This window comes from Hordeum vulgare, chromosome 2H, assembly GCF_904849725.1.
Source record: "Hordeum vulgare subsp. vulgare chromosome 2H, MorexV3_pseudomolecules_assembly, whole genome shotgun sequence".
NCBI classification, from domain to species: Eukaryota; Viridiplantae; Streptophyta; class Magnoliopsida; order Poales; family Poaceae; genus Hordeum; species Hordeum vulgare.
In genome coordinates, this window is record NC_058519.1 from 97,721,600 (window position 1) to 97,730,809 (window position 9,210).

At 44.0% G+C, this 9,210-nt stretch overlaps 1 protein-coding gene across 1 annotated transcript; it reads right to left on the bottom strand.

The window, feature by feature from the left end:
* Positions 1-4,961: 4,961 nt before the first annotated feature.
* LOC123425298 lies at positions 4,962-8,209 on the bottom strand. Its single transcript, XM_045108979.1, has 5 exons — positions 8,050-8,209; positions 6,554-7,411; positions 6,276-6,476; positions 5,773-5,968; positions 4,962-5,364 (listed from the first exon to the last, which is right to left on the bottom strand). The coding sequence occupies exons 2-5, from the start codon at positions 7,355-7,357 to the stop codon at positions 5,180-5,182; spliced, it is 1,386 nt and encodes a 461-aa protein (XP_044964914.1). The 5' UTR covers positions 7,358-7,411; positions 8,050-8,209; the 3' UTR covers positions 4,962-5,179.
* Between the last annotated feature and the right edge of the window lie 1,001 nt (positions 8,210-9,210).

The window sequence follows — 9,210 nt, forward strand, 5'->3', positions numbered from 1 at the left end:
TCTACCAAAGGGAAGATCTGCCAAAGGGGGAAATATATCAAAGCCTACACATTCACAGGGAGAGATACCATTAAGGGGGGAGAGAGATAGAAACTTTAATTGCCTACTTTGGATTAAACTTGTCTCACCCTACATATTCATTCTTAAGGGAGAAAGTTCCAAATTTTTTTGGAGACATATCTATCATAAAATCCTATTTCCAATATGTCTTCAATATCTTAGTACTTTTGAAGCTCATTGCATCTTTACAATAGTATACTCTTGTGTTATCTAACATTTGTTTTCCCAAGTGTACTCCTACTGCTAAGATGCTCAAAAACCTAAAGGTAAGTATATGCATCATATCCTTGTTCAAAATGAACTCTTGTCTCCTGCACATATTGTTTGCAAGGGTGAGTCTTGAACATGGAAACCTTTCATTCACATAATGTTTGATGCATATAGCCAAGATTCACATGACTTGTCTTGTCCCTTCTACTATGTGTGTGCGTATACAGTCCAAAGCAAACATCTCTTAAAAGGGATTGCACACATTTAGGGGGAGCTTGTATTAGTCATGTATCTTTCAAAGCTGTCATATTCTACTGCTTATATTTATTTGAAGCTTTGATTATATGTCGTCATCAATTACCAAAAAGGGGGAGATTTAAAACACATATGCTCCCTTGGTGGTTTTGGTAATTCATGACAACATACATTGTCTCTTGGACTAACACTTTTACCTAGTATATTCCAGGTATAGTCCAGAAAGAGAATTGGCTAAATGATTGTGAGGAGAAGCCCCTTGATGCAAGGAAAGGAATAGTATTGGCAAAGCTTTAAGCTATAAGACTATACATTTTATATTTGTGAGAAATCACATTTGAGTCCATAGGAAAGCCAATACTATTAAAAGGGAGTGAGCTATCTATGATGAATTGTTTGCTCAAGTGCTTAGAGATAGCCATCAAAAATACTCACCATTCTCCCACAAAATTCTCTATGTAAAGCCTAAACATCAAAATCGGTGCCACCAACAATTTCCACTCGGCCCTACCGATTTTTCCACACACACAGCCTATGCCAAACCCTAAAATCTCGCTACCACCAACTTTCACTTCGATGCCATCGAAAATCACTGACCAACTTTCTGGTCTGTCAATTTCAAGAATCAAAATTTCCAAGTTTTGAATCGATTTCACCGAGATTTGGAAACTGCCCTAGGTCACCATATCGGTACCACCGAGATTCCTATATCGGTCTCATCGAGAATTCGAAATTTTCCATATTTAGTGCAACTCGGCACCACCGAGATTCATGTCGGTGTCACCGAGTTGGGCAATAATGTTGTAACGATTGGATTTTTGGAGATGCCTATATATACCCCTCCACCACCTCTCATTCGCACAGAAAGCACTCAGAACACACACAAACCAAACAATAAAAATATATATTTCATAGGGAACTATATTTTACTTTCTTCTGGAGTGCCATAGAAATAGGGGATTCGGAAACACCTGGTGTGGCTGCGTGAAAAATATTTTATATGATGGCACGGTGTGCATCAAACTGAACAATGAGAAAGGTCCATACCTTCAAAGTCATAAAGGGGTGAGGCAGGGTGATCCTTTTTCTCCGTTCCTGTTTAATATAGCAGTTGAGGCACTGTCTAAGATGGTGTGGAATGCACAGAGGGAGAATCTTCTTAGGGCTTGTTCGGTTAATCCCAACAAGGAGGGGATTGGAGAGGATTGGAGGGGACTGAAGTGGAATTTGACTTATAGGGGATTTAATCCCTCCCAATCCCCTCCAAACCCCTTCAATTCTCAAACAACCGAACAAGGCCTTACTGGTCTTGCTCCTGACCTTATTGAGGGAGGGGTAGCAATTCTCCAATATGATGATGACACGGTTATCTGTTTTGAGCATGACTATAGTGCGGCTGTTAATTTGAAGTTCCTGATATATATGTTTGAACTGATGTAGGGGCTAAAAATTAATTTTGAGAAGAGTGAGATTTTGTGTGTGGGAGGTGATAATGATATCCTGAAAAGGTATGCCGACATGGTTAATTGTCAAATTGGGCATTTCCCTATGAAATATCTGGGGGTACTAGTAAGCTTTACTGGCCTCAGGAATCTGGATTGGGCTTTTGTGGATGAAAAATTTCTTAAGTGTTGTGAGGCTTGGATAGGTCATGCGGCTTCCTCGGGGGGTAGGTTGATCTTGATGAATTCATCTCTTACCAGTATTGTGTATTACTACACTGCGATGTTCTTGCTTCCTAAAATGGTCAGTTACAAACTTGATAAGCATAGTAAGAAATTCTTTTGGCGAGAATTTGAGGGGAATAAGAGATATCATTTGGTTAGACGGGATCGCATTTGTAGATCTAAAGAGAAAGGGGGCCTGTGAGTGAAAGACTTACACAAGCAAAATATTAGTCTCCTTGTCAAGTGGTGGTGGAAGTTGGAAATACAGCAAGGGTTGTGGCAAGATGTGGTTAGAGCTAAGTATCTCAGAAGAGATGATGTGGCTTCAGTTACAAGTAAGTTTGCGGACTCTCCTATTTGGAGAGCTATAATGAAAGTAAAATCTCATTATATGGCTGGTAGAGAAGTGGTGCTAAAATCTGGAAATATTACGAGGCTGTGGCATGATTCTGTTGGTGGTAATCCCCCGTTAAAAAATATCTATGTTGATATGTTCTACATCTGCAATCAGAAGGATATTACAGTGGGGGTTTTAAAGGGAGGTGGGGAATGACTTCTTCAGGAGACAGGTGACTTATTTGTTGGCTGGCCAGTGGGTGGAGCTGAGGAAGACTGTTGATGGTTGGATCATATCTGATGAGCCAGATCAGATTGTCTGGAAGCTAGGGGGTGGAAAAAGGTTTTATACTAAATCTGTTTATGAGTATCTAGAAAGGAATGTTGCTGGTTGTGACTTTAGATGGATCTGGAGAGCAAAATTGTCTCTGAAGATCCAGATCTTCCTATGGCAATTGTTTCAGGATGCTATTCTCACTCGAGATGTGATGAAAAAAAGGAAGTGGAAAGGGAATCCTAGATATTCGTTTTGTTCGGAGAGGGAAACTTCTCAACATCTATGCTTTACTTGTCCTGTGGCTAGGGTGGCATGGAGAACTGTGGGTTGTATGCTTGGTACCAATATGGGTCCTAGTAATATCTGGCAGTTTTATTCCTGGTGTTATGTTTATCTGCCTAATGGAGCTAGATTTTACACTTGTGGTCTTGTTGCTGTTTGTTGGGCGTTGTGGAACTGTCGCAACCGTGCGACCTTTGAAAATAAGAAGTTGATGTCTCCTTTTGATGTTATTTACTCTCCTTGTGGCTTCCTTACATATTGGGCAGGGTTGTTGACAGGAGAAGACAAAGATGCAATGGAGCGAGGGGCTAAGATGCTGAAGAGCAACGCGTCGGCTATGATGAGGATCTATGCGGCTCCGGAGGAGGCTTAATGGAGGGGTTTTCCAGTTTGTTGTCTGGTGGTGTTTAGACGTTCATGAGATTTCGTTTCTCCCTGTGTGGAGTGGTTTCAGGCAGAGACCTGTGTCCTTCTGTAGTTCTGATACTGTCTTGAAGTTTGGCTTGGTGGGGCAAGGTTTGTTGTGCGAATTGGATAGGTGTTCTTGGGTTTTCGCCCTGCGGTAGGCTGCTCGATGACGAGTGCCTATGGTGGGTTTCCTAAGAGTGCTTTGAACTCGCACTCTTTCTGTTTTTTCCTTTTGGATGGACTATGTATTTCCGTTATGTCAAGTAATGGAAAGGGGTTTGCCCGGTTCAAACAAAAAAAAAGAACACACACAAACTTGCGAGATTCATTTTTCTAACAGAGTCACCTACTCATGTGTTGAGATCAAGATATTCCAATCCATCCACTAGAAACTTGATCTCTAGCCTCCCCAAGTTGATTTCCACCCAATCAATCTCTTCTACGCATGCCAAATCTGTGAGAGAGTGATTGAGTGTTGAGGAGACTATCTTTTTAAGCACAAGAGCAAGGAGTTCATCGCTCTACCGCATCTATTACTTTTTGAAGGGTGGTGCCTCTTAGATTGATTAGGTGTCGTTTGGAAGCCTCCTACTTCGTGTTGTGGAGTTAAACCAATAATTTTGTACAAGCAAGGAGATCGCCTACTTCGTGAAGATCTACCCCGAGTTAGGCTAGTCCTTCGTGGACATAAGCCATGATGGAATAGACAAGACCGCTTCTTCGTAGACCCCTTGTCCGTGGAGCCCACCATGGACACTTGCAGTCGTCACCCTCCGTGGATTGAAGTCTCCATTAACGTGGACGTACGATATCACCACTTACCGGATCCACGCCAAAAATCACTATGTCGATCTTTGCGTTTGATCTTCCTAAACTTTACTTCTTACTTACATGTATCATGTCTTTACTTTCCGTTACCATATATGTTGACTAGCATGTGTAGGGTGCATTGGACTTATTAGAATTGCTATAAAATCTGCCAACAATCAAAATTAGAAAAATGCTAGATTTTAATTTATGCAAATAGTCTACCCCTCCGACTTATTAGAATTGCTATAAAATCTGCCAACAATCAAAATTAGAAAAATGCTAGATTTTAATTTATGCAAATAGTCTACCCCTCCTCTCCCCTCCTAAATATCCCTTCTAATGATCCCACACCCTCGCACTTTTTAAAAATTGGGAAAAGGGCCTCCCTTTTATTGTCCGGACAAGGACAGGCCGTCCGACGTTTGGGGTAGATGCGCTCCACACAACATGCATCGCTAATAATAAAGCCAGAAATCCCACAGTATTTACAGTGCTGAATTGCACAAGTTTAGACGATAGCAACTTCACAAATTTATTGAAGTATTATTCATCACAGGATCGTAATTAACTTCGACTTATCCGGATATATCAACGTTCCTACTATCAAATTATGTGTACTGAGACCAAGCAGCCCTTCAAGTGCTAAAAGGGTGAAATGTTTTAACAGCACAACATTGCAAGAATTAAGCCACGACGGCGGATAACATACTGATATCCTGACAATATTTACATGCGTGGACACATACTTGCAGTGAACCCACCCAATAAAAGCTGTACATTTTTTTTCTGGGATATTTTCTCCCAGGTAGGGTTCCTAGCATATTTTAGAGATATATATGTACACCACTGAATGCTGAGACTACCATGGCTAGAACTAGCAAACCATTTTTGAGAATAGATCATCCAGAGCTGAGTACAAGGGTTGCGCAGCTCTGGGCTTCTCCACCCTCCCAAACAGGATATCGGTCGTGGTCAAGTAGGCGTCCCCATAGAAGCGCAGATTGGTGTCCGATCTGGTTGTCACCACATTTCCTTCCAGAGAGACCCCAACAAATGCACCTGTTTCAAGTTTTGAGATAAAGCTACGAATCAGAAGGATACTGAGATAGCTGTGATGAAACCTGCATCTTAACAGGGAAAGCCAAACATAGGAGATTGGATTTAATTGTAAAGGCATCCTTTAGCTAATGAGAAGACAGAATGTGTGCCTACGACCTTTTTTTTTCCTCCTTAAAATGGAGATTCTAAAGTAACTTTCAGAATTATTATTTTACATGCCGCAATGAACACTCTCAAACTTGACAAATAACTTCAGAGAGCAAGCTCTGTCCGTGTTTAAAAACTTATTATTATTTTTACTTGATAACAGTGTTAAAATTGAGCTGATTTCCATCCATTTCAGTCATTTCTCATATTAAGCATATCTGAAACGACAGCAATGTGAAGACAAAACTTTCTTATTCATACCTTTGCTGCAGCTGTAAGTGTAGCATATCCCAGAACCTTTTTCACTTGCTCGAACATCTGCTTCAAGGGCTCTGCCAATCGGGCCTGCTGCCGCACTCAATCCTGCCCCAAGAGAAAGATGCATGCGGCTGCTGAATGCCTTGACAACTTTAAGATCATGAAGCACAATTATAAAATCTGTCAATTCTCCTCCAATCTGGAAAACACAGAGAAATGTCATTATCATGGTGACAAAACCTTAAGTAAGGACACTGTGTAGTTCAGTGTCCAAATAACAAGAGCACTTCAATATAAACATGTCTCTGATATCACGCCAATCTCATAAGCAAACAGGCCATGATGCTTAATGCATTTCGCGGAAATTATTCTGTGAAGATAACAAGAATGAAACGAGTAACATGCATGTTCCTTTTTTCTGATGAACATCACAAGAATTATACCACCGGCAGATAAGCTTACACCCTGCATGTGGATTCAGAGAGAAGATTTTACTGGAAAAATACCTGCACTCCCCATCCCAATCCAACAGATAAAATTGCTGACGGTGCAGACCATGATCCATCTGATCGGCGAGCAACTACAAGACCAGTGCCCATTTTGTACGTAAGAACTGCACCTGCCTTGGCCACTGTGAGCACAGCAAGCCCCTTTGCTCCCTTGAGGATAGATGATGGGATTGACTTCTCAGGATTTAATCTAGAAACCTGTACATCCCAAAACAGAAACACTTCTCAGCACTGAAATACAAGTATATATCAGTTGGGTACAAAATTAAACATACCTGGCAATATTTCCTCAGTGTGTTTGTTGCCTTGTATATTTCATACTCCATTGATAACCCAACAGGCAAATTCAACCAGCTCCTCGTACTTGTCCAATCCATGACGTCATGTTTTGCAGGCTGCATGGCATTACTGTTGTAGTTGATCAATAAGGCCTGGAGTGGGTCAAGTCTTTCGTAGCAAGCATCGCACACTCTCTGAGGATCACGCAGTCTGAACTTCATGGGCATCAAGCATCTTCCCTTGGAACATTCTTTGCAGAATATACCTCCACAGAAGCGGCAATGGTGCCTTCCACGAGTCAGAGCTGTGAAAGGACAGCTGCACTGCAGGCATACACTGGCAGAGCTATCCGGTAACCATTCCGGGGGATCTGCCTGGAGCACCTCCCTGTATGCACTGAACTGTAAAGCATTTGCTTCAAGTAGCGGTGGTGCACTCGGAACGCAGACAGATGAATGCAAGTCACCATCCTTGCCAGCGCCTAGAAATGATACATCTGTGCTGAAACTTTGCTGCCGTGATGCATCATCCCCAATCTTGCTTGGACGCGAAACAATCGCAGCAAGACCACCTAGAACGGTCTTCAGATTGATAGTTGAACTAGCTTGAGCTGTAGGGAACGGATCTTCTCTTGCACCATATTCAGATGGAAAGTCTGGTTCCAGAGATGGCTCATAGAGATAGTCATGCACTGGGTATGTGTTTCCTGGAGCTAGATCGGACATAGGACCCGCCTGGCTGTGGTAGCTATTGATTTTGGAGAGGGATGAGTACGACATCAAATCATTTGGCGTCTCCATGGAATCATGTAGATACAGCACTCATATAGGTAATAAGCAATGACACAGAAAGACCTGAAAACAGAGATGACAACGAAGATTAATAAGGTGCAGATCCTTCAAAGTGTCTCTGGTTCATATAATGACATTATAACAAGCTCATTCTTTCACCAAAATTCATTCATTTTATTGTGTACTTCTAGCAGATATATCAAACTTTATAGTCTATACACGTACTTGGGATATTGGTAAGAACTTTGAGTAGCCTTTTAATTGTGCAATCTATTCAGCAATACGCCTTGCAACGGAGCCACAAAGATTCATGTAAATCTATGTGCATAATGAGTCCCAAACAAGAGATGAAATTGCAGCTGCACTACAGCAAAACACGCCCGAAGTAACTCCTAAAACGCCATCACCTAGCAACGTATACCTAGCGTCCACCGGTAAGTAAGAAAACTGGGGGCAATTCCTGAAATCCTAGACGAAACAGATGGGTCGATCAACGGAAAAATCAACCCTGCCTAGCCAGTATAACAGGAATCGCGAACAAGCACCACAGATCAATACTGCGTGATCGGATCAAACGAGTCGGGGCAAGGGTAAGGTACCTAAGCTAAATCAATCGTCTCCATCCGTCCGCCCTAACGAATCGCCCCGCCCTGGAACGCGCGAGCCACGGAGGGGAATTGAGGGGAGCAGGCGGTACCGACCTCTGGGCGCGCCGGATCGGCGGGGGCAGGAGGGTTTGGAGGCGATCGTCGTGGGGGGAAGCGTCCGGCGTGGGGACTGGGGTGGGTTCCTTCCGTTCGCCGGCAAAGATGGAAGGGGGAAGAAGTTGAAGGGAGTACCGATGCGGGCACGCCGCACGCGGCTGCCTCATCTGTACGTTATGGGCTCGGGCTCGGGCTCGGGCTGGGGCCTGGTCAATCGGGACGCGGGTTTGGGTCCGACCTGGGTGGGCAGCGCCGTGACGGATGCGGCTTGCTTTTCGGACCCGCGGGGCCCACTTCAGGCCCAGGAAGGCAGGTGATGCGGGATGATGGGCCTGCCGGTTTTGCGACCTCCCTCTCTCTCTCTGTCCTGCTGCCGTGTGACACCGGCTGCTCCGGCCTCCGGCGGCCGCGGCAGAAAGCGAAAGCTTCCTCGAGACTGGAGTCAGCGCGACGGCGTGGCTCGCCCGGGTTCTTGTCAGCAGTCGCGCGTGCGAACTGACGGTGTGGAGGAGGGCGGCCGGCGACGCGTCCGGGTCTCCCGTCTGCGCGCCTATCGCGTGTGAGTCCTCTGCTTAGCCTGTTGCTTCAATCCCGAGGAAATATCGCTGAAATCCTTCGGGTTAGACGGAATGACCAAATTATTTTATCGTCGGTTGTAAATTTCGATCTCGAGTGCGTTGAAATCCATAGCCCAGAACCACCGACCAGCAACAGCGAGCTCTGAAGGTTTTCACCCACAGCTCTCGCCAAAAACTATGAAATTATCTTCGGGGAACTAAAAAGGCATCAGCATGAGAAGTATTTGTTTCTTGATTCTTTAGCTAGTATCCTTGATTCTCCAGCTAGTATGAGTAGTATTTTACTTCTTCAATGGAAATTCTATGTTTTGGCTCGGTTTAAACTAAACCTGGGCATACCAAAGGCCAGGCCGAGTTTTGGGCCGGGCTTTAGAAAGCCTGAACTGAAAATCCCAAGCCCGATCCCGGCCCGGTCCAGCCAAAAAATCAAATATCCAGGTGCTGGGTCCGAATGGACTAAAAAGATGACTTACGGGCCGGGCCAGGTCGGGCCTCCATGTAAAATGGTTATTTTTCCAAGCCCAAGCTCGGCCCAAAAACAAATTAGGCCTAGTTTTCAAGCCTGAGCCCAGACCGAACA

Coding starts and splice junctions, on each gene's coding strand:
- LOC123425298 (XM_045108979.1), bottom strand. CDS start 7,357: ATGGAGACGCCAAATGATTTGATGTCGTACTCATCCCTCTCCAAAATC. Junction 6,477..6,553: donor CACTGAGGAAATATTGCCAG/GTATGTTTAATT, acceptor TGGGATGTACAG/GTTTCTAGATTAAATCCTGA. Junction 5,365..5,772: donor CACTTACAGCTGCAGCAAAG/GTATGAATAAGA, acceptor AACTTGAAACAG/GTGCATTTGTTGGGGTCTCT.